The 27,899-nt window shown below is 39.9% G+C and overlaps 1 protein-coding gene across 1 annotated transcript; it reads left to right on the forward strand.

The window, feature by feature from the left end:
* On the forward strand, window positions 1-27,865 carry ABHD17C (abhydrolase domain containing 17C, depalmitoylase). The gene is made up of 3 exons (XM_059482343.1): window positions 1-964; window positions 23,059-23,238; window positions 26,353-27,865. The coding sequence occupies exons 1-3, from the start codon at window positions 432-434 to the stop codon at window positions 26,570-26,572; spliced, it is 933 nt and encodes a 310-aa protein (XP_059338326.1). The 5' UTR covers window positions 1-431; the 3' UTR covers window positions 26,573-27,865.
* The last annotated feature ends 34 nt before the right edge of the window (window positions 27,866-27,899 follow it).

Here is a 27,899-nt window from a genome sequence, read left to right on the forward strand (position 1 = left end):
TGCGGGAAGGTGCTTCCCTGGATCCTGCATGTTCCCTGCGGGGGGCCGGGGCGCCGCTCTGAGCCGTGGTATCGGGGAATTCATTTTGTAAATGTGTACGTGTGGCTCACGTGCGGTGAGGGCGGTCTAGGGTCGGGTTTTAGAGAGTTGCATTTGCTGTAGCGTTAGTTGCGGCGGGGGGGTTGAGGGCTGGTTGTAGCCCATCTGTGTTTCGTGGGGTTGTTTTTGGTTTGTATAAGCAGTTTCCAGGCTTTGAAGAGCTGCATTGCTGTTGCCGAACTGTAGTTCTTCCAAGGTTGCCATTGTTTGCGTTCTGGGAGGGCAGCTGGTGGCCTCGCAGGAAGGCGGCAGGTCGCGCCGGAGGAGGGCTCTGGGTCGGTTCCGTGTGACTTCTTTTCCAGGAGAGGTTTAGCTTTTCTCCGGCGTCTCTGATGCCAGAACAAGGCCCCAGAATGAACGGTTTCTCTCTGGGCGAGCTGTGCTGGCTGTTCTGCTGCCCGCCTTGCCCCAGCCGCATCGCTGCCAAGCTGGCCTTCCTGCCCCCGGAGCCCACGTACACCGTGCTGCAGCCCGAGCAGCAGCAGGAGCCCGGGGCAGCGGCCGGGGCGGGCACCCCCACGGGATCGGGCACCTGCAGCCTGCACCTGAGCGAGCGGGCCGACTGGCAGTATTCCCAGCGGGAACTGGATGCCGTGGAAGTGTTCTTCTCCCGCACGGCCCGAGATAACCGCCTGGGCTGCATGTTCGTTCGCTGTGCCCCCACTGGCCGGTACACGCTGCTCTTCTCGCACGGTAATGCTGTGGACCTGGGCCAGATGTGCAGCTTCTACATTGGCCTTGGCTCCCGCATCAACTGCAACGTCTTCTCCTATGACTACTCTGGCTACGGGGTGAGCACCGGCAAGCCCTCTGAGAAAAACCTGTATGCAGACATTGATGCAGCCTGGCAGGCCCTCAGGACAAGGTAAATGGATACTGGGGACAAGGTATTTCTGTATCTCCCTTTAATCCTAATAAGTCTGCACGGTTAACCTTGCTGAGTGAAGGGGAAGGGTTTGTAAATGGTTTCAGTTACTTTGGCGGCCTGACCAGATGTTCCATGAACAGCTACAGTGTGATTTACTGGATGGCTTCATTTGCTAAAACGATGGGCAAACCTTCATCCTTTGGCTTTTTCTAGATTTAGAGGATTATTCGGTTGTAATTTGTGTTAGCCATTGCTTCACCATTGAAAATCTCCATCTTGAGTAGGACATATTCATTGCAGTTTGAGCTTGCAGAGTGCAGTAAACCTGTTGTTTGAGACTTGCCACTGTCTACACTTAGAGGTAACCCAGGTGAGCCAAAGCTCTGCCTGAATTTGGCTTACCAGGAAGCTGCTGGTGTTGTGTGACATGTTTGGGGTTTTGTGCAAGCTCCTGCACCATAGAAGTCTTTCTCTTTTGGCTTCCAATCAACTCTATCCAATGCTTATGGTAGTGCGCTGGAAGGAAAAAGTGTTGACATCTGGAAGGAGAGCTGAGGTTTCTGCCAGGAGATGCCAAGGTATGTGGCATCCAAAGGGATGGAGCAACAGTGAGAAGGCTCTGGCAAGAGGCAGCATGGTGAGTGGAAACAGTGAGCCCTTGGCTTCTAGAAGATCCTGAGCAGAACTGCTGCCTCTGGCTCCTTGCTATGACTGATGGCTGTCCCTGGGCCTCCCACTTCTGTCCACAGAAACCATGAGCTCCTTTTGCTGTTGCATAAGTGGTTCTTAAAGTATGACCTCACAGAACATGTCCTGAAAGAAAGAGCTTTAAAAAGCTTAAATTGTAGTAGGCCAAGAGAAAAGAGCGATGAACGTTTTTAGTTCTTGGCTCTGGCATTCATAGACAAACTTGGCTTGCATGAAATGCGTATTTAATGTCTATCTTGGGGATATGTGCCAGCTTCAGAAATAGTGACAGGAGTTGTTACTAATTTAGATAATTGGCTTTGCAAGAATCCAGGGATTGGTTAGTTGTGGAGTCCAAATGCCTTTTGACATTGCTCTGTCTAAGTCAAGCAAAGAGCAGGGGGGAGAAAGGTGTAGGGAGAAGTTACCCTTCCATAGCATGTGTTCTGTCTGCTTGGTGAGCAAACCAGATTCTGGGCTTGTTTTCCAGGACTTTAAAAAAGATTTGTTTCCTTGAATATAAATAACATGGTCTTATGTAAAGAAGTGATTTTGATATGGCGTATGCATAATAAATTATTAAGTGCCACTACAACACATATGGGTGATGTAAATAAGATTCAAGGGAGGAAAAGTGCTACGTCTAAACCAAGCCTAGGTAATGGTAGTCCTTCTCTCTTCCTTAATGTGTATTTTCTCTCTTTCACTTGATGTTTAGTTGATGATATTGTTTCATTTAAACCTTCTCAAGCTCTGAAAAAGTGCTTTCACGTCTGCCTTCTTCTGTGCTGACAGGCATTTAGTATATGGTTATGTTCTACATAGACCCAGAAACAAGGGATTCCTTCACTTAAATCTTTTAAGAAACCTGACCCAGTAGGTGATGCCACCACATGCCAAACTTGCTTTTAGAGGATCTTCAATAAATGTGTGACTGGACAGGTTTGTAGTTTTCTGTTAGTGTCCCTTGAGTGGTTTATACAAAATCTAGTCTCTGCTTTCCACCTTATTGAGAGGTTGAAATTTCCCAGGTCTTACTTTGCCATGTTTGTTAATTCCATATTTTAGTGTACCTTGAGGGTACAGTTAGAGTAGTTAGCATTGGTTAGGTTTTTAGGAGCCAAAATCCATTGGAATTGGGTGCCAGGGAAGCAGTGGGATCACCACCCTTGGAACAGTTCAAAGGGCATGTGAATTTGGCACATGGGGAATATGGTGGTGCTGGGTTCATGGTTGGACTCAGGGCTCTTTGAAATCTTTTCCAATGTTAACAATTCTGTGATTTTAAGATTACAGTATTTTAGGGGCCCAGTAAAGAAGTTGGTCACTGTAAAGTGTAACCTTCAATAGGAAGTTAATAAATTCTATTAACAGATGACTGTGTTTGTAACAGGTATGAGTGAAACCTTTCATCAGCCTTTCTGCTGATGAATTCTCCGAGTAACAGTGTGAACTTTACAAGACTGATCATTTGCTAGTCCTCAATCCAAGTGGCTCACAATGAGTGAAATATTCTGCAGCAGAAATCCAAGTATGCCTCTTGAGGTAAAATGTCATGTTATAGCATTCCTGCTGCAGCAGTTCCTTGGTAGCTCCAGGAGATTGTGTATGCTTTCATTCTTAATGCAAATTCCTGGCATTTGGCCTCCAGTCATATGGTAGTGAACTGTAATGCAAAGTTAAAAGTGAAGTCTTAAAATAGAGGTTCACTGTGCCATCAAAAGCATTTAGTCATCTGTGCTAAGTTCCGTGGGAAGCTGTTGCTCTTCTGAATCCACCAGACGTTCCACCTGGCAGCAGAAAGGAATCATTAAAATGTTGGAAGTCTGAGACTCTTCCTTTTAAATTGTGCCTCTGAAGTACCACTGATACCTGGCAATCATTAATTTACCTGCGTGTTTTGCAAGCTGCCTTGAGGAAGGTGGGGATTAACCCTGTGCTTGGAGAAAGCTGTCAAATTCTAGAAATGATGGTGAGCTGGCAGTGATGCTTTAAGTTTTAGCTTTCATATTTTTCACATTCTGTGCTGCTTTAGTGTGTAATTCTGAGCTTCATATTAAGTGTTAGCAAGTTCTCTTCACAGGGTAGGCAGTCAAAACAATCCTTTTCCAATCTGAGATCAAGGACAACTGTTACAAGCTCCAGGCCCAAAAAGTATAAACAACGGTGAATTGAAGAGAGAAAACATTGAGGATGGAGCTTCATAACCTGGGGCTATAATTGGACAATTAACTCCAATATGCAAATGGACCAAAACTTATGAAAGTGTGAGATCTTGTGACCAGTTGTCCATTTTGTGACCATTTTGGGTCTTGTACTGCCCCAGGTGTATCCATTAAGGCCTTTTAATAAATATCTGATTTATCCTTTAGCTCTGTCTAGCCTCTGTTCTAGGTCAGCCTTTCAAGACATTACTTTGTTTTGCCATCATGGCTGCAGATTGTGACTGTATTCTTTCAAGGTCCTGAAACAGGGATCTTGCTATCACATACACATTTAGGAATCAAACCTTATAAAACTATCTGAAAACAGTGGATGAAAAAACAAAATCATCAAATTCTTTTGTTTAGTTTCAATTATCAGCCTGTCTTTGCAAAATCAGTCTCAACTATTCTCCATTCTTTTAGTCTTTGTAAAGGAAAATTATTTTCCTTAATTTAAAGGAATTTAGTATTTCTTCTCATGAATGAACTGTCTTAAAGGATAATTTTATTAATTTTAAATTCTAACTGTCTTTCAGCCCAGTAGAGATGTTGACCTATAGTTTTGTTCCCTTAGAATGTATTTTTATAGATTTTTCTTCAGAGGCTGTAATTGTAGCTTTGGTTGTTTTCATTCCACTATCAAGTATTGATCAGTGGTTAATTTGGTCTTTTATATGTATTTTTTTCCGCTTGATTTACAAACTTCCATCTGCTATCTTAATGTTTCTCAGAAAGAATTTTCTGTCTTATTGTTAAAGATATTTTTTGCAAGTGTTTTATTTTAGGCAGATTGGGCTGATTTTGTTGTTTGTTTCAAAATCAGAACCAAATTGAAGAGAATATATATCAGACTGTCTTATTGTCCACGTGGTTTTAAGTTGCTGCTTTTTGTTCAGCTGTGTCTCTTATCCTAATATCTGATTGTTTTAATGCAACATCTGTGCAAAATGACTTGATTGTCCTCCTCTTCCCCCCTTTTCCTGAATCCCACATGGGAAGGTTGAACTTTCTAACACTTTTACATTAAGACAATGTACAGTACTTAAAAACAGGATGCACATGTAGGGCTTGGGTTCAGTGCTCAAGCACAAAACCATGGCTGCTTTGTCAATCACATGCTATTTATATTAAAATCTATTTGTATGTTTCCTAAAAACTTGAAGAAGGTTCTTGAAGTATTTTAAAATCCCAGTCACAAGAAAGAAGGCTCTGCTGCCCCACTCCCTCTGTTTCTGTAGTAAAGTATCAGAGCAGAACCTCTTAGTCCATCTTTTGCATCCTGAAAGGAGGTGAAGAAAATGTAATTAATGAATAGCTTAGAAGAGCTGTTCTTGTTGCATTTAACAAGATAGAGCTTAATTCATTTTTCATGGTGCACAATATAAACTAGTATTTTTTTAAGCTTTTAATAAATGATAGATATTATTGTAATGTTTAAGTCCTTAATTCTCAAAATGGGTGCATTTGGATTTGTCTTTCAATCCAAAGGAGAGCATAGGTTCACTTTTAGTTTTCCCTATGCTTCTTGTTCAATATGGTATGATGGAAATAATTGAATTGTGAAATGGTGTAGTAAAATCCACAGGCCTTTAATCACTGGCTAGCAGATAAAATGTTTAAGTAGTTTTTAAAACTATTTTGCCAAATTTAATGTTAAAAAATGCACAAACTTTTAATTATGCAGGAATTTTATTATTTGTGGTGCTGATTATCAGGAGATTATTGCTGTTTCCTGTGTAGGAGCTGGTGGAGAAGTCTTACATTGAGTAAAATCAGGAACACACCTAATTGGATTAGGCCAGAGTGATAACTAATCTTCTGAGGTTGTGTCAGTTTAGTTTGTCTCCATTCTGATGTGATGAGGTGCTTACAGCTTTCCAGGTGAATAACAGCTTCAGGGGCTTTTTGCCTTTCCTAACCAAAATAGTCAATTTCTGCTTTAATTTTCTTTGCAACAGAATCTTGTTTCACTAGCACCATATTTTGTGCATGATCTAAGCCAAGTTCTCTAGATTGGATGCTTAAAGGTTTTTATCAAAAGTTACCAACTAAATCCTGACATGTCAAAAGGCAGTGCTTGGCAGAGTCACAGTTAATAGTCCTGGAGTAACAGAGTTTTCTTTCTTCATGGAGCATCAACTGGTAGATTGTTCTTTTCAATAATGTTGTTACAATGTCTCCAAAGGATTGTTTAAAGCTACTATCCTCTAAAACTTTTCCTGCCATGGTCAATTCTTCTTCAAGAAAGGCTGCATATAACTTGGAACAAAAATAGATTCATGCACAATCCTTTGCTGTTGTTGTCTATGCAATGAGCAGAGATTAATTCAGATGATGAGTGTCCCTGGGACAAATACCAACAACTGTTCAAAACAGGTGCTCTGATGTTCAAAGTTATTCAAAATGTTTACTGAGCTATAGTGTGGTGTTACGTCTTTTAGTCACTGAAGTAAAAGTAGTTTTGTTAAATATTTCCCTGTTTCTGTCAGGACTACAAGATCAAAGCTTGTTTAAAAAGGAAAAAAAAAAAGGAAACTTTTTGCTGTCAAGAATGTTTTGCAACTGGTGTTATTTGGGAAGAAAAATAAGCTGCCAAAGAGCCTTTGGCTAACAGTACATGCTCTTCTGAGTGTGGATAGTCCTGAAATTCAACTACCTGAACTGGAGATGTTGGTAGGACCTGGTTCTCAACATCATCAGAGCATTGAACATAAACGATTCCTAGAGGAACATCTTGTTAAACCCTCCGTGCTGAAGTAACTGTCTGCTTTTTAGCACTAAATTACGTGAAGTGCAGAGGAATGGCAGCTTTTTCTCTTTCTCTCTAGGTACAGAATGTCACCTTTGCAGGCTGAGCTGGTGGTTGCTCTGCCATGGCTGTTTGACCTGTGCATGTTGCTGGTAGCTCTTGGATTTGTTCGGTTTGTTCTTGACAGGGGAGTTTGAGCTGGACTCTGATCCTCAGTGGCTTTGCTCTGAAGCCAGGGTCAGCCTCCAGTCCATGGCAACCTCAAAACCAAAAAAACCTCCAAAATTCACCCTTTACTCTATGTTACTCTGCTGCTTAGAAACATTCTGGAGTGCTGGGCTAAGTTTACACTGGTTCATTACTTGTTCACATAAGTAAAAAGAGCAAAAGCAAAAATAAGTAGCAGTGCTGTCCAGGACTGTATATAACTATGGGAATGGATAGGTGGAAACCATTTCAGGGTATGCAAGGGGTTATCTGCTGGCAACTGGCTTTATGAGAAAAGCTGACAGTCAGCAAATGGATATTTCTGTGTCCAAACTGAATGAAGAAAACAGGTCCTTTTCAGTTTTCTGGGGTATTTCAGTCCTGTGATGTTTCCTCATGTGGAGATGGACTAGTACAAGGGCAGTGCCAAGTATTGGCTGTTTGGAGTCTCACTGCTGGGACTAAGGTCTGAATTCCCTATTTCCTTGTACTGTGATGTGCCATGATACTAACATGATGTGGTGATACTAACTTTCATCCCTGCCCCAGGCCCACTTCTGAGTTCCACAGTTGTATTCTCTGTTGGTTGAAAGGCCAACAGTCTCAAGATTATGCAGCACTAGTAAAGAAAATGAACAAATAACTTAGGGGTTTGTTGTTTTTTTCCTCAAAGCTGATAATAAATTTAATGAATAACTAAGAATCCTTTCTGCCCTCCTTCACAAATGCAAATTAATTACAAGGCTGCATTGGAAGCAGTTGAAATGAGTCATAAAACAAGGTGCAGATGTGTTGTACCTAACATGCTTGTGTACATATAGGCTTGCTTTTCCAAGTAGCCCCTAAGAAGATCGGAAATCTTTTCCTGTGGATTAGGAGATGCTTCAGTTGTCACTGAACTTGAGAGAAATTAAGGCCACCTGTGTACAAGATGAGGAACTGAATCTAGGAAAAAAATACTTTTACAGTCTTGAGTGCTGATGGCTCTTAGGTGTCTGAAATGAAGTGATTAAGAATTGTTTTTTGGCTGACTCTTAAAGCTTGGGTTTGTATGGCCTAAAATACAAAACCAAACCAATAGACAGCATCTCCCTGTGTCTCCTGTGTCAGTTGGTGGTGGGTAATTGAGATTGCTGCAGATGAGCACTGGTGAATTGAATGTTGCAGTGACCCATTTGCTGCTGCTTCATCTCCCCTGCCCTGCTTTCCAGTTTTTAGATGAATGACTTACATTGGTCTTGCATGCTCAGCCTGACATCTGATGATGAAGCTCAATTTCATTCCTGACTAAAACTGAGTGGCTTGCTGGCAGTGGTTTTTTTCAGTGTGTCAGGTTGTGGGAGCAACGGGAAATGTGGGGTTGTAAACCCAGGAAATGCTGTGTGAACACAGAGGAATAAAGATGCTTTTAACAGAAGGCTAAGAATGTAGAATGGGATGGATGAATAGTGCACAGTGTCAGCTTAAGGACAGAGGAACATCTTTGCATTCTTTATTCCAAGGGCTAATTTGAGAAAAATGGGTTACTGTTATTTGCACATTAAGCTCTGCTGCCCACAAACAATCACAGAAAGGTGCAGGCATAGGTCAGTTGTATAATGGCAGAGTTATACTGGCATTATCTGTATCCATATCTTTATATTTTTAACCACTATGTTAGCTCTACAGAACAAAAGTTCTCCTGTTAGAATTAAACATTGTGGTTGGATTTGCTGACTATGAGACCAAATAATACAAAGGCACAAAATTGGATTAAACAGCAGAATCTGGCTCAGTGCCCACTCACCTTCCCACCCTTGGTTTCATGTCTCTTGATAAGCACATGCATGTCTTTGGGAAAATCCCCATAATCATCAAATAAATCTGTATCCTCTCTACTTTCAAAAAGGGGAATTCCATGTGGGTTAACAAATGAAGAATGATGTTGATGTGGAAGATGAGGTTTTCATTTAGTATACTTGTCTCAAAGTCTAGAGGGAAAAATTTAAATGAGAGGTAATCTCAAAAGTATTGCCTCTGGTTTTTATTTTGTATTGCAAATTTGTCAGAAGAACCTTTTGTCTGCTTTTCTGACATTAATATTATTTATTGGTACAGTCTCTTGAAGTTCTTTCTAGGTGTACCTTCAAGATGAAAATTCTATTTTCAGCTGTTGATTAGGAATTGATTTCACATTAGACAGTTTGAGCTATGTTCATAGGAAGATTAGTTTTACTGTGCCTTATTAAAATTCCTGCTTACATATAGAAATGTTACTTTAAGAACTTTGACTCATGAGAGCCTTATTTATCAGCCAAGGCATGCTGCTAACTGAGCTGCATAGCTGAGTGTCTGGCAAGTGATCCTTCTCAAGGCATGCAGTGCCAGCCAGAAGCTCTAAGATACTCTTCTTTATTATTATTTTTTACAGGATACTGTCACATTTCTTAAGATCTAAGTATGTTAGACCAGTTAATTTTAACTTCATGCTGTAGCATGGCCATTTTTTTCTGTATGCAGCAGAACAACTGTGGAGTAATGGATAATGGGAGCCAACAAATCTGAAAGGTCTGAGGCCAACTTCAACACTTTTCTCAGGAAAGCACCTTTAAATAGTATGACTTGAAATATTTCTCTTTTAATAAGGTTGTTTACAATGGGTTTTGCTAGATTAGAGAATCTTTCTATTCCTCCTAACTTCTAGTTAGCTTTGCTATGAACGTCCTTACAGAGCTGGGAAAATGGTGTTCAACATCAGCAAAGGAGCAAAACCAGCTGGTTTTTTCCCAGTGTGCAGATAAACTGAGATTAAATTCAGATAATTTTGGCATTATTCCATGCATTTTAATAGTTCTTTGTAATAAGTTAAACAAGATATTTTGTCTACTCCACTACATATTGCAAGCTTTAATAATATGCAACATGTAAAAGCCAACAACAATAAAAAGTGAACTTCTGTTGAGCACTTTATAACCAAAATGTTGTGTAGAACCATTTATACTTAAAGAAAAACTTGGGAAATTGACTTGCTGCCTTAAGCATTGGACCAATTTGGGCAGAATTAATCAATGTCCAAACTCTGTGTAGTCTTCCCCAACATCTGATGAATTTAAGTGGGATTTTAGCTATAGGACAGACTGGGGAAAGTGGCATCTTTCAAGAAAATGCTCTTGGTTTTGGAGCATGTTCTCCAGGGCAAATTTACAGAAGTTTTTTCCATTATGCTATTTGTTATTTAGAACTTAATTTCTCACAAAGGTGTTTGTATGTTTCAAGTGTTGTTTTGGATTATTTTTGAAAGAAGTAGCTAATTTCATATAATATTTACTTTGGCGGTGTTCCCTGGACAATTCTTACCTTCAGGCAGCTACTCAAGAGCCAGTCAGTTTCCTTCTTCCACTAAGACTGAAATGTACCTCAACTTGGATATTTTAAGTCATATTACACATTTTGTTTGTAGTATTTTTTGTTGTAGCTCCCTACTGCAAAAAGCTTGTCTTTTTCTGATAAAGCATGGGCTTTAATGTGTGTTAATGTTACAGAAAAAGTTACTGTTTCAGTCTGGGTGCGATCATCTCATCAAGTTTAACAAACTGTAAAAGTACCAGCGTTGTGGGAAGAGGTGGGGTAATGTTTCAGCTGCAGTTTTGCTATTTTTATGCGTAGGGTTTATGAAGGTGTAACCTTTGCTCACACTGGTTAATAAATACTCTGGTAGTTAAGCATGTGTTGCAGGCAGCACTTTGTGATGTGAGCAGCACCCTTTCAGGAGTCACTGCAGCAGTTTGAGATATCAAGTGGGGTCTCAACCTTAAGCCTGTCCAGTGTGCCTACAAGGTTTTGACCTGCTCTGTCTCTGCCAGCTTCCAACCTTCTGTTTCTCTGATAGCAAAACCGTCTGCTCTCTCCCCTGAACTCTTGCTAATTACTCATGTAATGTGATGTTCACTTCTAAAGACTGCTGTGCATAGGCCCAGTACAATTAGTTCTTTATCCTCTCTTTGAAATTTGTACTAAAAATCAATCTGATAATGTAGAAATGACTATCTGTAAAGGAATACGAGGCACAAAGTTGGCTTTTAGAAAAAGAAATTGCTCTGATTTGTGTTTGCATTAATAAAAAATGAAGGTTATGGAATGTACTTGAAGGTAATTTGGATCTGAATTTTTGATAGATCTTGAAAGATAATATTGTCATAAATCCCAAATGTTCATAGAGTTTTGTAGAGAGTGAGTGGGTTGTAAAGCCTCCTTAATTTATTGAGTTCTTTTTTATCCTGAGATGAAGGAATCTGGTGCCAAATATCCCACCCTTCCAAATTGGATGTCCTTCTGTCAGGTCATCTAAGATCTGTAGATCATTTTGTGTAGAGCCTTGAACAGACACTATTGACACAAATAGGATCAGGCACCTTCTAATTATTTCAGGAAATTACTCTTTCCATCCAAAAATCCACTCTAATATTCATAATAAAGAACGTGAATCCCAAGTATTGTGGATATTTCTTACCTGGATATAGTTCTAAATTTGTTGCATTTCAGCAGCAGGAGAAATTGGACTAAAGATTATTATTCTCTTTGGTTGACTTTCACAACAATTTTCTATTTTTATTTTTAGTACGTTAATTTGTGTGTTAATTTGAAATAAAGGTGTTAGCTTAAACTTCCTCATTTAATTACTAGAATTTTGAGGCGCAGAGGAGGATTTAGCAGATATCGTTTGTTGTCTGTTACTCTGTTTTTCATTTTTCCAGTATTCCTGGTGTTTCTGGGCCATGTGAACTATGTTCTTTCCTGTTCTTCACTGTAGAACTGACCAGACTTCCTCCTTAAAAATTTTTGTGAATTCTCATTTCATATTCCTATTTTGTCTCTCTCTTGGAAGCTTTATGGTATTAGGGAGAAAGGGAAACACTATATGTTGTAACTGTAAAATGGAACTGTGCAGAGCTAAATAGGAAAAATGTGTTTTGGGGGAGTAAGGAGTAGTAGCTTGTAACTGAAAGTGTCCATGTTGTGAAATGGTGAACTGCAGAAAACCTACATGGCCAAATGCCAACTTGAGTAGTAACACAGACATTAATACACTTCTTTTCCAAGCACTGTGCTGTTATCTTTTATTTCAAAAATAGAAACCCCAGCAGTACAAGACTTCTTTATGCTGTGCTGGTTTACTGGGAGGCAGTGAAGTGCCGGTGTGGCATGGACAGGAATTGCTAACATTTTTTCCTGCATAACCAGTTGCTCTGTGGTGATCCTGCATGCAGTCAGGCAGGGAGCCTACAAGGACTGCATCAGAGACAAAGGCAAATTGGGACATGAATAACTTCCAGAAGCTGCTCTTCTCTTTTTTATTCTTTTAAATTTCAAAGATGCAGCTGCAGATCAGTTTCTACCTTTAGCATCAGCTGAAATAATGACCTTAAGTGATTACATTAACAATTGTCCTTGATCCACTTCAAGGTACTTCTGCTTCTTGTGGCATAGCTGGTAATTGCTTGGTAAGCCTCCTTTTTTGAGAGGAAAAAGTTTTGACTAGCAAGAAATCTTTCACTAAAAAAGCTACAAAAGAAATTGGCCCTGTTAACTAGGTGTGTTGGCAGAAAATGAAGTCTCCTAGTGTGCTGTTTGATCATTCTTGAAACCTTTTGATTTACACAATCTGGGCAAAATGTCTTTTACTCCATAGACTCTGGTGATCCCAGATAAGACAGCTGGATAAGCTGAACAAGTACATATCACTTGGTTTCAGGACTGAATTTTATCATCTAAGTTTCAAAAGTCAGTACTTTTCTAGATGAACAGATGTACTCTTCCAATTTTTTAGAATAACATTTGTTCCTTTAAGACAGATTAAGTTTACTGATGCTTAATGTTTCTACATATCATTAAATGCAGGTGTATGTTTCTGTAAAAAAATTTGTGCTATCGTTTCAGTTTCTTAGTGAGCACAAGGCAGGTTTTATAAGCACTTCAACCAAACAGAAGTACACAGGAGAAACTGACTCTGTGCTAAATTTCATTGTACAGAATTCTAAGTAGTATTTACTGAGAGAAGGGAAGAGGGATTTAGCCCCTGGGTTTGTGGTGATAAAGGCTGTGGCTAGGAAATTTGATTTTTAAGCTCTGAACTAGTTATCTGTGGTCTGCTGTTCTAAAACATATGGTACTGTTAATCCTGGTGATTGCTATATATTTTTTTAATCATCTTAGGTTTATATTGACTGTTACTGGGGGTTGAACATTGATTGTGCTAAAAGTTCATTAAAGGAACATGTGCCAGATGAGGATGCTTGAGAAGAAAGGAATAGATGAGTGATTTAATAGTCAAGAGTGCCAATATAAAAACAGCACAGAAAAAGCCAGAACACTGAGGTTTTCTTGTCTCTGAAAAGATACTGGATGAATCTTTTCAGGTAATAAATTGCTTTCATGAAATGACTGTCATCTTCCATTTGCCACTTATCATTCTTGGTATTTGCTGGAATATTTAATGAATCCACTCGAAAATGGATAATTGAGAGAGACAGGAGAGATGCATCAGGAGAGTTGTGTTTTTCTGCAAGGCTGTGAATTTGGCACTTTTTGAAAGCAGATGTTTAAACATATGCAGATTCACACTGTGACAAAGCTCAGTGTTTTGAGCAAATAAAAAATCAGTATGTGTTTTCTCCACTTACCATGGGGTGGGGAAAAATAGAGGTTACAGTGTCATTTATCCAAGTAGGATTTTTCCCTATTTATGATTCACGAGACATGTCTTTGCAGAGGAAGAGCCTATTGTTTTGATTCTTAAATCAAAAGAAAATACTGTCTTTCTTCAAGGCTGTGGAAATGGTTAGAGTAACTCAGAGAAACACAAAATGTTTCCAGGGAATTGAAGGAGGGCTATCCAAGCAGGATGTATGGCCTCCTGGATAACACAAACTGGGACACCTCTGCACTGGGCTTCTCTACAGAGCCCTTAGTGTGTGAGTTACTGCATTTTTTTGAGAGGAGCTCATTCTTACCTAATAACTTGGCTCTTCTGCAGTGCTTGAGCATATTAGTGTGAGTCTATAAAGGAGAGAGAAATTCTGCTGCCAGCTGAGTCACCTTCATACAATGCTGGCTGCTAAAAGACTCATGTTCTGGGGACAGATGCCTTCATCTGCTGTTGATTCTTTTTAGGAACATTGGACCAGTTTGCTGTGATGGATCACTTTTGTATCAGGAGCTCTCTGCATTCTTGTTCTCCATCCTGCCTTTCTGATCTCATCTCTTTTCTCTTGGAGACTCAAATCACTGCCTGAGCTACACTAATGCTTCTGCATGGAAGAAATGCTGCATCCACTTTGTCTGCTTTGCATTCCTGCAAGGCCTTATCCATTCCAGCTCCTGTGTAATCCTCTTGGACTCCAGCTCTGCTGCTCTGTGGGAGAGACAGCATTGAGATTTGCAGGGGTCTTTGAAGAACAGTGTGAAAATGTCGGCTGTAATAGGATTTTGGATACGAGCACCTGCTGTTTGTGTAGACAGTTCAATTTTTTCTTTGTTCTCCTCTGTCAGCATTATGGAGGTAACACTTGGATCTTTTTTTTTTTTTTTTACCAGCTTGTGTTTTATATACAGCTACAGTTGTCTGTAAGTGATGTAAGGAAAATGCTGTATCAGTGCCACATATTTCACATTTAATGGCTTGTCAGCTATATCAAATAATCATAGCAAAACCAAGTAATTTAATGCTGCTAATATTTGAGAATGTGAAGATCTTAGTAAAACCTGTAAGGGAAATGCTTTTACTTAGAGACTGAAGCATAAACAAAATTACAGTAAACAGATAAAAGAGCATGCAAAAGGAAGGCAAGAATGGAAAAAAGCACAAACAACAGACAAACCACAAAACAGAAACCCCACACACAAAAGAAAATATTTGAATTCAAAGAATGGTGGGATTCATTATCTGAGCAGTTCAAGGGCCAAGTTCTACAGATATCAATTTCTGAGTGCTCTGCTTTGAATTTTTTTCGCCTAATCTTCCAAATATTAGTCTCCAAAGTATTAATTGCAGCATGAGAAAACCATTTAATGCTGCTATAGCATCCAGGCAACTAACTGCCTTCAGCCAAATTTAGAGATTTACTTCTAGTTTAAGATCCTTAGGTCAGGAATATCTTTTTTTATGAAGTTACAGTGTGTGTAACTAACCAGCTGTGCAAACCTTCTGGTGAGACATTTTTGGTGAGCTTTGCAGTTTGATCCATTACAGTCTAGGTTTACTCTTGTTTCATTCTGTGCTTATACATCGATAGCTATTTTCAGATATTACAGCCTGATACATTGAAAGGAAACTTAACTGGAGCCATTTCTTTTTGTCTTCCCTGTCCTGGTTTGTGCACTGGAGCAGTTATTCCCTGCTTGTGGGCAGCTGGGCTGTAGCTGCTGGAAGGGGAGAAATATCAGAGATGGGTGGAACAGGCAGCAGCAGCTCTGGTCAAAAGCCACTGTGCTCCTGCCAGGAATAATCCCAGCTCATGAGTCAGAGGCTTGAGCCTTGCCTAGGTGCAGCTCATGGCAATCAGTGCCACAGCAGGGTGGCCTCACCTCAGTGTGGAGCTCAGGTGTGTTGGGGCAAGGGAAATAAGTAAATCAAGGACTTGTGTTGGACGTGAAGAGTCCTGGCAAGAGCAGTGCTGGAGACAGGTGCCACAGGGGCTTCAATAAACAGATGGAAATACCAGAAGAAGACAGTGCTCCTGAGCAAAAGTGGTTTGAGAACTGTGGAAAGCTGCAGGATTGTTTCCTCCAGGCTTGTAAACCCTCAGTTTCCCAGTGCTGAGCCAAGGCTGGTGAGGAGGGTGATGTGATGGGCTTGGGAGAGGAGCCAAAATGCATTGGCTCACTGTGCAATTTCAGCCTCAGGAACAAGGCAGGGCTCTCCAGTTTGGAAGTAGCTGAAATTGAAGAAACAGCCATGAAAGCACAAAACTTGTGGCAATGCAAAACCAGTATTAGTATTTGCACTCAGGTTTGCTTAGTGTCTCCTAGAGAATCAATTTCTGTGTTAGTTGGCACTTACTTGTTTTAACTGAAGTCTTTACATTTAAAGATAATGTGTTATGTACGTGGATATCATAAAATCTTCGTTGTTTTTCATAACAACCCTTACTAGGTGCACAATTATAGGGAGTAGTTTACCTTGTTTTTCAGGTTTTGAGTGTAGGATACCCAAAAGTATCCTTTGCATGTATCCTTGCAGCTTTTTTGCAACAGTTAAAACATGGTTGGAGTTTTAATGACACATCAAGTGTTGTGAGGAGTAGTCATCTATCTTAACTCTGCTGTATTAGAGCATAGGCTGTGTGTGTGCAGTTGCAGTAAAAATACCCCAGCAGGAGAGAGATGAGATTGACACTGAGGGTGAAGATCGTGGATTCCTTCAAAAGATACTATAGACTGAGCAGCTATATGAAAATAGCTGAATTTTTTCTGCTGTCTCAGTTTATTTAAATGTACCTCAGAGAATGACTGTATAGGTTTTGTACACTGTTTGCAGTAAAGAGTATATAGTAGAAGTAGCTGATTGAGTATTTGTGAATTATTTATGCTGTGGTCATAAAGCTCAGTAGCCAGCAAAAGTTTCCAGTCTTCTGTATTCCAGGTTTATTTGTTACAGAGCATCTTAATTAAATGCAAAATACTTCATTAAAGTTAACTCCAGTGCTCTATTTTTAAAATAATTGGAGTAAAAAATTAATTTTATATGCCATTTACCTGTTGTGTCATGGGACTAAATGGTGTCAATCAAGATTGGCCTAAGAAAGCACTTTGGAAGAATCAGGAAAACTATGAGCTCCCATGTTTGTTCAAATTCAAAACTATAATCTTGTGCCAGTGCTGTCTGCAGAACTCCAGTTGGTTTTAAGGGAGCTAAAGCAAAGAAAATAGGGGCAATGGGAATTTTGTTTGAATATACCCATGTATTTAGGTCCTATTTCCATTAGCTTCTTGTATTTCAACTTATAGTGGGTTTGGTCTGTATTTGCCCCTGTGATTAGAGAAATAAAACAACGCCCAACATTTAGAAGTGGTTATTTAGGAATTAATTTAGGAAGGTGCTCACTCCCTCTCATTGCATGAGTGTGCACTGAGTTTGGAGTGTTCTCCTTTTTTCACACAGCAGTGCAATGGTGAAGGTGGGAGTTCAACAGAGCCACATTATTGCTCATTTTTCTTGGATGTTTTACAAGAGTCTTTTTTGCTTGTCAGTGGCCTTCTTGCTTTCACTCAATATGAAAGAATTAATGCTTGTAGGGGCTAAGTTATTCTGTTACATCAGCATGCCCATGGCACAAGTTCTTGCTTAAATTTCAGTGCACATTTAATGAAAACTCTATTTCCTGCTTCCCTGCTATCTAGGGAAATAAAAAACCAAACAAAAAACCAAAAAACCCCCAGTCAGGCAGCAACAATGGTGTTTGTTGTTTATACATAAAATTGCTAGTTCATGTGCTAGACAAATGAACAATCTATCATAAACCAAACACCAAAATCAGTGTCCTGGGTTATTGTGGTGGAGAAAAGTCATGTTATAAATACAGCTGAGTCCTCAGTACAAGAGAAAACAAAGGAGGTTTTACTTGTTAGTTCCTTAAGAACATAAATAGATGTGCAAACACAGATTGCCTATTTTTTGCCTGGGGAAAAGGAACTTCCTGGTAAGGGTGAAGCTGGGGGGAAAAAGGAGGTGTGGGTTTACTGTCTGAGAGCACTTGGCTTGCTCTGAGTCCTGAGCAGTTTTACTTTAGTCAGAGAAGGTGTTTCCCACTTTGAAACATGACAACTTCAGGAGCCCATGCTTGAGGCAGATGAACAAAAGGGGACTTAAAGCTGGATTTCAAAAAGGAACAATTTTTAGACAAACTAGTATTATTTGGATTTAAAAAACAAGTCATCCAACTGTCACCCCAAAGCCACTCAGTGCAGATTAGCATAATTCAGTTCATTTAAAAGGTAATCCCATTACAGTTTGTACTGGAGAATGCCATGAAATACCATTTACCTGCCCTGGTTGTTCAGGGCAAGCTTGCAGTGGCTTCACTAGTCAGCAGTGTAGATCCCTGCTTTTGTCATGGATGCTTGAGCTCCCAGTGATACTCAATATCCTTGTCAGGTCTTGGTTGAACTGTGAGCACAGTTCTCAGTGTTTGATAACAGATCACTGATTGTCACAGGACTGTAATCAAGAACCAGCTGCAGTGATTTTATGCTTTGGTATAATTAAGTTACTGCAGGGCAAATGATCATCCTCAGAAGTGCCTGGAAGTTGCTTCTACTTGATCCATTTATTATTGATATGAAGAGAGGAGCTGGTACATCACTGGATTAGTGCTGCAGTCACAGAGTCCAGCAAGCTTGCAGGAGTGTGATATTTGCTAATAACATCCAGAATTGCCTGTAAGAGGGCATTTCCAAGAGTCAAAGGTTCATTCTGTTATCCCACTATCAGCTTATATTGGTTAGCACTGGGGTTTCTCCGTGGCATAATCAAATGACTCTCTGGTGTGGTAGTAAAAGTAACAGTGATATAAAACTGTGGTGTCCTTGATTAAATTTCTCTGCCAGCCATTTAAATTATTTTGAGAGTGAACACATTTGTGGAATTGCTCGTCTGCTCCTGTGACAGTGTGCTGGGACATAGGCCAGAAAAATTGGTCTCTCTCTTTTGCAGCTTCATAAGCAGAGTACAACCCAGTTTTGGCTCTTAGCTCATGAAAATGTGAAGTGAAATAGAGTGTGGTGTACCATAACTTGAATTGCCTAGCACCTGTTCTGGAGAGGAACAAGGTAGAGAAGGAGGAAATCTCATGATTTAAAGTGTCAGTGTCAGTAAAACAGTGAAGAATTTTAGACCTGTGTTTGTGTGAATTCAAGGAAACTGGAGAAACTGGCACAGGGACACTTTTTGTGTGCCAGGGTTTCCTGTGAATCCTGAAATCTGATTTTTCTCATTTGACAGTTGTTACGGTTAACTCAAAAAATCCTTAATCTAATGCCTTCCTCTCAATTTCATGTTGGCATTTAGACTGAAAATCTGCTGTAATTTCTCTAATATTTTGGCTGACATGCTGGAGTGGTACTTGCTGAAACACAATGCAAAATGCAGTGTTTTGATCTGATATTGTAAATTTCTTGCAATAATCATTATTGACTAAGTTGCAAGTGTTGATTTATTTTAATATAAAAGTCACACAACATAAAATCATACTCAATATATGCAATCTGCTGTGATTTACCTAATTGAGGATTTTTGTTTTCCTTTCTACCCCCAAAATTAGATTTTTTAGATTCATACAGGATTAAATAGCTACTTATTTCTGAAAATATATATGGATACCTTATGGAAATGTATAATGATGCTAGAAAATACCTATCTGTGGTTCTTAGCTAGTGATCTAAATTTCTCTGGATTATTAAACTTAGAGATAATTCATTTTGAAAAGGTGATAAATAGTATTTTGTGACAAATGGGTTTGTGCAAACAGGAAGAACTAGACTTGAGCAGGTTATGAAGAGCTGAGTACATGTATGTTCTAGTAAAGCTACTCTAGCAGTCACTGTTTCCTCCAAACTGGGGCATGATTTGTGTTATTCCTGATGTGTGCTGGATTTTCTTTGTGTCTTGAAAATGATTTATTTAATTGGTGTTTGCTGGAGAAGGGAGTGCCCAGTTTCAGACTCAGTCCCCTTGTGAGAATGCAGGAGCTGGTTACCTCATTTTCCTGGCCTTGTAAATTTATGTATTTTGTGTTGTAAGGAAGAACTTGCCCATCACTCCCTGCCTGAGTTTACCAGCAGTTAAACACTAAGTCTCATAGCATTATGGAGTGGGGTTTGTGTCATCAAAATTCCCTGCGTGGACAGTTCCTGAAAACTGATTTATTGCTGTTACTGAGTACAGGCTGCTCTCTCTGCTTTCCTGTTCAGGTAAGGGGTAAAGGGACAGCAAATGTCATAAAAATTTAAACTGAAAATACAAGGTGAGGCTGACTTCATGGATTCAGTAAGCCTGGCAGAAGGACTGGCCTCACTAATGAATATGTATTTGGCACTTTTGAGGACTGGCAGCTTTGGCTGTGAACATTGCAGGGTTTCAGCTGTGACACTCTGGAGTCCCTGCAGCAGCATTCCACTGGCACTCTGCACTGAGCAAGGAGAGAGTAAAAATAGCAATGGTAAACTTTCCAGCTCTATGGCTCAAAGCTGGAGCCCTGGGGGGAGCAGGGATTCAGGATCTTAGGCTCATAATTAAAGATGCTTTGAGATAATACATGGTTTGCACATAGTGCTGTCATCCAGGAAGTCTGAGGTACTTTGCATGGCAGTTGATGCCATCATCACTGTTGTATGAGGAAGATGAGGAGGGACATGGCCTGAGCCACAGCCGTACAGCCAAGCAGGGATCTGCTGGCATGACTGAGGTCTCTTACTACTCTGAATAAGTAGAAGAGTCTGTAGTGTGGATTCTTAATAACCAGCTGCTGTGCACGTAGTTCACAGCTAGCATGGGGAGACCAGAAATGCTGGTAAACCTCATTTGTATTTACTGAGGCAAAACACAGGGAAAAAACAACCAAAACAAACTACTGTTATTATAGACTGTGGGGTGTTTTGGGGCCTTAGCTAGACCTGGACTGAAGCTCTAGGTACAGGGAGCTTGCTGCTTGTGAAGGTAACTGGAATGTGTAAGCCACACCATGTACTTGTGGTTTATTGGGATTGGAATAGGCTGGAGAACTTCGAGCTTTCCCACTTGTGTTCATGGGAAAGGGGAAGCAGAAATGCTTGCATGATTCATACAGCAGTAGCTGCAGTTCTCAGTAATGGAGTTCCCTTCTGGAAAAAAAGCACGCCTGCCCTTTTTTCTTCTCTTTTCCCCCCCTTTGTCAAAGCCGGGTTTTGCATATGCCCATGGTAACTGAGCTGTTTCCTGCTTTGGCTTTGCTGAAGGCTGGTTTCCACATTGCTGTGTTGCCCTGCTTGTTTGGAACTCTCTGATGGGGCTCCACAGGAGAAGTGCCCAAGCATATCCAGAAATTTTCCTTGGCTCTCCTGCTCCCTCGGATGGAGCTCTGTTTCCACAGAGACCAAAGCTTGTGTGTTTCAAGGAAGTTATTTTTAGGGGCTGCTGTTTAGCTGGTGGAAAGACTTTCTTCCTTAATAGGAGAGCAGACTGTAACAGGATTCCTCCTTTCCAGAGTGTCTTTTGCTTTTTTCTACCATATTCTGTCCCTTTTTCTGTGTCACCCAATTTCCCTTTCATTGCTGCCTTCTTACCCATATCTGCCCTTCCCCTCTTCTCTTTCAATTTCTGTATCACTGCCCCTGTTGTGCAAGGATCTAACACAAGGAAGTTTGCAGAGAGTGGGGGAGGGACCCAGCCTCTGCTTTAAGAACTGTGTTTTAAAGATAAAGCCCCCAGGTGGGTTTGTACCTGGGCTTGCTGAGTCACCACTGGGCAGTGTTTGTGAGAACAGAGAGCATCATGGAGCCAAACCCTCAGCTCTGAGGACCTTGCCCAACTCAATTATTCATGGCCTTTGCTCATGAGTTGTCCTGTGTCCTTTGGCCTCAGGATAAATAAATATTACATGTAGCAGTTTCTGCTGATGTTTGCTGTAAGCTCCATGTCTCGCTTGCTGAGTGATGACCTAATGGTAAAGGGCTGTAAAAGATAAATCTGTTACAGTAACTCTTCTGTCTTGTAAAGGGGAACTGTCCCTAAATAAAACAGCCCCAGAGATTCTTTTAGTTGGTTAGTCAATAGGATTTTAAAGCAGAAGACATTTGCTGTAATGACAGGCTAAGAGTGCACTAACTCAGTGTCTTAATACCCTTTTACAATTATTCATTTTGTCCAGATTGTCACACTTCCTTTCTGTGGAGTTGGGATAGTTGTAGTGATGAAGGGCTACTTTAAATTTAGATGTATCTCTGGGCTTTTTAAATGATGCTATAGACTGTATCTGACTTTACTTGGCATACTGTGAAACAGCTTTTTCTCTGGAGTACCTATTGCCACAACAGCAAGTTTCTCCCCCTGCAATATGAGATGTTTTCAGAAACAAAATAACATCAAAAGGAGTGAGTCTAAAGCTGATCAGTGTTGGAGAAATTTGCCATACTAAGGCAATTGGATGTGTTGAATTCTCTTGTCACTCTATGCTGTCCTGTTATCCTGTGATTCTCATTCAAACATCTGTTTCCACATTCTACTTATATTGTAAACCTTTTAGAAAGGAAACTTCACATTTATCATGATACTGCTGTTCAGGGTGGCATTGCAAAACCTACCAGCATTAATATCATTCCATGCCCACTGAAATGCCATGTGGGTGATCATGTTCCAGTCCTGTTTTCTTGTGTATCCCTGATGCTGTTGCATTTCTGCCTGTGTTTAATATGCTGCAACAGCTGGCAGATGGGCTGGATGTATGTGGTGCCTTTGGGGTGCATGCCTCCAGCCCTCCCCACCCTGCAGCTGGAACAAAGTCTGTGATGCCAAGATTTTGTTCCAAGGTCCTGTTAACTGAGTCAGCCAGGCCCTGCTGTGTGCTGGACCATGTCTAACACTAAAAGAGAAAAAAAGCTGCTAAAAAAGCTGCACAACATCTCTTTAAAAACATCAGCCTGTGGCTGTGGTGACAGACTGCCAGCATCAGCTGCTGCTTGGTTACCAAGAGGATAAAATTTTACTCCTGAGAGATATTTTTATACAGTTGCTTATTCATATAACAGTAGATGCCAAAAGCACCATTCTGCTCAGCAGTATAAAAATATTAAGAAAATTTCAGTTTCACAGAGGCTACAATCCAGTCTAGTTATATTTCATCATGAAACAAGGCAGTCCTGACAGCCTGTAATTGGATGATTAATGCTGGATTATTCTTAATTTTAATTATTAATTGATCTTTCTTCTACTGTCTCTTTTGGCACATACCAAATCATTTAGGTGCTTGAAAGTTGAGTATCGTCCAGGCCTACTATACACCTTGCAAGCTTTGTAAGGAAATCGAAACCTTCCAGGTGTACATGGGGTATAGCAGGGTTTGCTTTTCACTGTCACAGCAGTGACCACAGCACTGTAGATGGTGTAGACTGTCAAAAAGACATCTTTTACACAAATTATTTTCTACTAGAAATGTGTTCTTTTCTGTGTTCAGTGAATGTGAAGTATGTTGTGTTTTGGCTTTTTTGTTTTAAATGGCTCTTTCTTTTCTCTGCAGGTATGGTGTCAGTCCTGAGAACATTATCCTGTATGGCCAGAGCATTGGTACTGTCCCCACAGTAGACCTGGCATCTCGGTACGAGTGTGCAGCTGTGATCCTCCATTCTCCCCTGATGTCTGGCTTAAGGGTGGCTTTTCCTGACACCAGGAAAACCTACTGCTTTGATGCTTTCCCAAGGTATGTGTCACTGCTGCAAGGGGGGTTCTCTGCTCACCACGGTGTTTAAAAGGGACTGGTGGTGTAAGTAGGTACTGAGACTTGCATTTGGTCCTCCCTGGGAGGGGGGGATCTTGTAGGATCCTGATTTTGTGGTCAAAACAAAGTCCCTGTCCCATCTTTAGAAGATATTAAGCTTGTTTTAAGAAGCTCTAGAAAATTATACAACTGGTTTTAAGATAAAGCATCTGCTTTTTTTGTCTAGTTTTCACAGGAAAAGCAATTGCAACAGACCTGGAGTACCCAACTGTTTGGGAATAGTAGAGGTCATGGGAGCAGCAGATATTCTGGGAGTCTTTTAGAACTTCTCATTGGATCCAGTTTAAGTTATGGGAGAATATGAGAGGGGAAGCCAGTGTCTCTATAGCAGGACAAGGGGAAGCACAAGTAAAAAGCTTAGTGGTCCATGGAAGGGAGAAGATAAAACAGACACTCACTGAAGTCTTGGTCAAAACTTGGCTTTACTTCATGAAGTCATGCTTGTGATAAGTATAGTAAGGAATATTTATTCCATTTCCTATTTCTGTCTTATTTTGGTTACAACAGATTAAAATTAGCAGCTGTGGGAGGCCATAGGTAAAAATCCATAAGCCAGAACAGCTAGAAAGAATGGTGATGAAGTAATAGTGGCTCTCACAGTTCCCATGTTTAGAATCCTTTCAAACATATTATTAGTCAATTAATTAACTTGTTGGAGGTGTAGACTGAATTTGAAGCACTTATACTCCAGCTCATTCATCATTCTCAAACCTGAAATCCAATATTTACAAATGCTTCTGCAAGAGAGGAAAAAACAAAGCCTTAAAACATAGCTCTGATTACAGAAGTAACAGTGATTAGCTGTTACAAGCCAAATCAAACAACAGCTTTAAAAAGAAAAGTGGGAAGGGGAACAGTGACAGCAGATGTGCTGTAGCACTTGAGTATTTTGTTCTTGCCCTACTGAGCTCTTCATTGCTGTCAGTCTGACTTCCCTGGTACTGGGAGCAGTGAAAACAGCAGTGCTCTTTGTGAGTGTGGGCAGCTCAACTGTCTGTCTTCACAGTGGGAAACAAAATAGTTCTGTGTGCACCTACAGTGACTTGCTATTATGTGCATTTTATGTTGGGACACCATGAGAATTTGGTCTCTGTAGATTTTTCTAGCTGCAGAGCTGTGTGGCTGAGAATACTAAGTAAGGCTAATGTGCAATTTAAATACTGCTTTATGAGTCGCTGACTTGGCAATGGGATGCCTTCCAGTTTTCTGCAAAATATAAATATTATCTGGCTTAATGGTCTGTGAATATATGTGAAAAAAATTGTTTCATTATATGAATACTGAAGTGAAAGGGATTTCCTACAATAAATGAGAACTTAGTGTCTAGTCACAAAAATTATGCATAAATATCTCTGTAGCTGTTTTAGCTGATAGATCTTTTATACCAGACCTTTCATGGGCTTAAAACTTCAGTTTATGCAGCATATTGATCATAAAGTATTTACATTTGACTATGATACTAATTTTTAGATTAAAATTATGGGGAAAAACAAAATCTGCATTATTCTGATGCCTCTTTTATGTTGGGATTTTTTTTTATTCAGTGTAGTTGCTCAAGTTCCACACAAGAAAAGTGAAATAAGGCTGCATTTTAATTTTAAATAGTACCTTAAATGGCATGAAACCTGGGGGGTTTTTTTGACAGCTGTAGAGACAGAGACAGAAATCTGTTTACACTCAGTACCAATGGCAGTTCTCTAGAATGCTGAATGTTAAGGTTAGTAAGTGTGAGGCTTAGTGCTTCAGTTTACATCTTTTTACTTAGCTTTATATTTTCATAAAACTTTTTTGAACCTGTTTTTAAGTCAGGGTATGCTGGCATCTGTATTTTTAAAATACTTTTAAGCAGTCTTGATCATTTTGTAAAATCAATGGTCATGCCAAAATTGCATGCCTTCTTGTTCTTCAGGAGCAGGAAAATCCAAACACTTTTTATTTGTTACCATAAAAAAATAGATTTATCCTCCCATAAAATTGAGTAGTAGCAGCACTCATTTCTCTACATTCCTGCATTTGTTGATGGAAGTGGAGCAGGTAGGAAGCTGAGAGCTCATTAGCACGTGGTGTCTCTGCACAGATTTGGAATCATTGGTAATTACCAGCATGAAATGGCTGGCTGGAAATAAAAGCTGGGGCCTGTGTGAGGAGAGTCAGAGAAAGCTGCTCTTCACTGCTTGCTAGTTCATGTGCTACCAGGATGCTTCATAATTGAGGTTTTCTAGCCTGACCCCTTCAGTGGGAATGTGCCTTTGTCACTGTTCTGTTCCCTCAGAACCCATTTTCCTGTGACAGGTAGTCTCAGGCTATATTGGTCTGCTAAAGGTAGCTGGACGAAAGGAAAAATGTTACTCTAAAGCCACTTTGCAGTCACAGCTGGCAAGGAGGCTGGTTACATAAAGGAAAATCCTGTGTGATTTCTGTGGTTTGCAGTTAAATATCCCTGTGTATTGCTCTTTTCCCACAGTTTTCTATTTCATTGATTGAACTTAATCAATAGAACAGATTGTTTTCCTTTAGCTGAATCTGCCTGATTTGGGGGTTCAAAGACAGGTTTAAGCTCCATGAGCCAAAGCCTTTTTTGTTGTTGTTGTTAATGAAATCTTATGACTGGAATGCATTTAATTAGTTCCTAAGCTGTTAAATTGGAAGGTGATAATGTGTCACATGAGAAGAGTACATGCTTGCAGAATGTCCCATGGAATCTTACTTGCTTCACAGTGCTTTGTGTGATAGATACAGTAACTGTTTTGGTGGGTGATTTTTGGGTGCCAAACTTTATTTGCATGCTGCCCACTCAAACTTGGTGCTGTTAGCACTGGTGGGCTGGTGGTAGTGGCAGTGCAAGCTCCTTTTTCACACCTGTGGTTTGGGAATGAGCCTTGTCCCATTTCACTTGTGCACAATTCCAGTGGTCTGCAGACATTTAAAAACATCCTGTGGTAACTGGGTTGTTTGTCAACAGTTAAGCTTGCTTTCTCTAACGATGTGAAACTGAAAGCCTCAAACTGAGATGTGTCTTTCTTTTCCTTCCCCCAGCATTGACAAGATCTCTAAAGTGACCTCTCCTGTGCTGGTCATCCACGGTACCGAGGACGAGGTGATCGATTTCTCCCATGGCCTGGCCATGTACGAGCGGTGTCCACGAGCAGTAGAGCCCCTCTGGGTGGAAGGGGCTGGGCATAATGACATAGAGCTTTATGCACAGTACTTAGAGAGACTAAAACAGTTCATATCTCATGAACTTCCCAATTCCTGAAGAAGTCTACCTGATTTTACCTCAGTTACTGTGAACGGAAGAAATTACCTGGTTTTGCACATGCTTTAACTGGATAGCTGTAATAGCTTTATACTATGAAGAAATACCCTGTCTTGGGGGTGTTCTAATCAAACATCTGATGAAATTTGTCTTTTCTATCTGGAAATGATTCTACTAATGCACACAAATATGGTCAACTACTGTAATTCCAACAATTTTTAGCTTCATTGCCCTGAAGGAAGTGGGAATCCTAGCTGCTTATGGGGACACTTTTTACCTAGTGCTGTATTAATCGAAGATCAGTTTTCTCTGTCTCACTTCAGATCATTTATAATTCTGTCCTACAAAGACTTTTTCCCTATTGTGTTCTCGGAGTGGAGAACACAACTGTTATGAGCTACAGCTTGTTCTGAACAATCATGGGTTCAATCTAAGGGAGTACTTTCTCTGTGAAGTTTCTAGCTGTGGTATTGTAACTGGAAAGTTATTGTGATGAAGTTCCCCCTCCTCCCTTCTAGTGTTCTTTTGTTAACTTACTGATCTTCCCAAGTAAATTATTTAAATATACTTTTACCTGAAAATAAACAAACTACTATATGGGGCTAAACTCTGTAACAACCTCTCCATTAGTTGTATAAACATAACTGGAATATTCTTAAAGGATCTAGGGACAAAACTGCTTTTGTTTAAAAATAAATGTGTAAATTTACTACTAGAAAACTCATTTTAATATTCAGATTGTCTGAATAATAGCCATAACAGACATTTCCTTCTGTAAAGCATTCCTGTAGACTTTTTAAAAGTACTGTACATATTTGAATTTACATTGTGCATAGATTCTTAATTGGTAGTTTTAATTTAAGTCTAGTTACAATAAACTGCAAAATTCTGGTTTGTATATGATTGAATACATTTTGTTAAAATATGTTTTTATCCCTATATTATTTTGCTATTAAAGTTTTATAAAGTTTCCAGGACAAGAAAAAAAAATAGAATTTACACATTTATGTTTTGATGAATTATGTAACTAAATTTTCATTGAGCTGATCTTTTTAGTTTAGGAGTAATTTGATTCTTTGACACTGGAATCGCACAGATTATGCATCAGAAATGCAAAACACTTAAAAATTGTTACACTGCTAGGATAGGTCTAATTTTTCCAAATTTAAAGGCCTTAAATGTACTGTAAGCCTCAGATTGTTGTATAAATTGATTGCGATTGATTGCAGTTTGTGTCCTGTTGCTAGAGAGCAACACAGTGATTGTAATGGAATAAAGGATGCATGGATTAGAGCTTGCTCAAGTTTGGAATCTTATTTGGTGCATA

The sequence above is a fragment of the Ammospiza nelsoni genome, chromosome 14 (genome assembly GCF_027579445.1).
Source record: "Ammospiza nelsoni isolate bAmmNel1 chromosome 14, bAmmNel1.pri, whole genome shotgun sequence".
Taxonomy (NCBI): Eukaryota; Metazoa; Chordata; class Aves; order Passeriformes; family Passerellidae; genus Ammospiza; species Ammospiza nelsoni.

Excerpts from the sequence above, each read along its gene's own strand:
- ABHD17C (XM_059482343.1), top strand. The coding sequence starts at position 432 with ATGCCAGAACAAGGCCCCAGAATGAACGGTTTCTCTCTGGGCGAGCTG. Across the intron at positions 965-23,058 it reads TGGCAGGCCCTCAGGACAAG|GTATGGTGTCAGTCCTGAGA; the intron begins GTAAATGGATAC and ends TTTTCTCTGCAG. Across the intron at positions 23,239-26,352 it reads TGCTTTGATGCTTTCCCAAG|CATTGACAAGATCTCTAAAG; the intron begins GTATGTGTCACT and ends TCCTTCCCCCAG.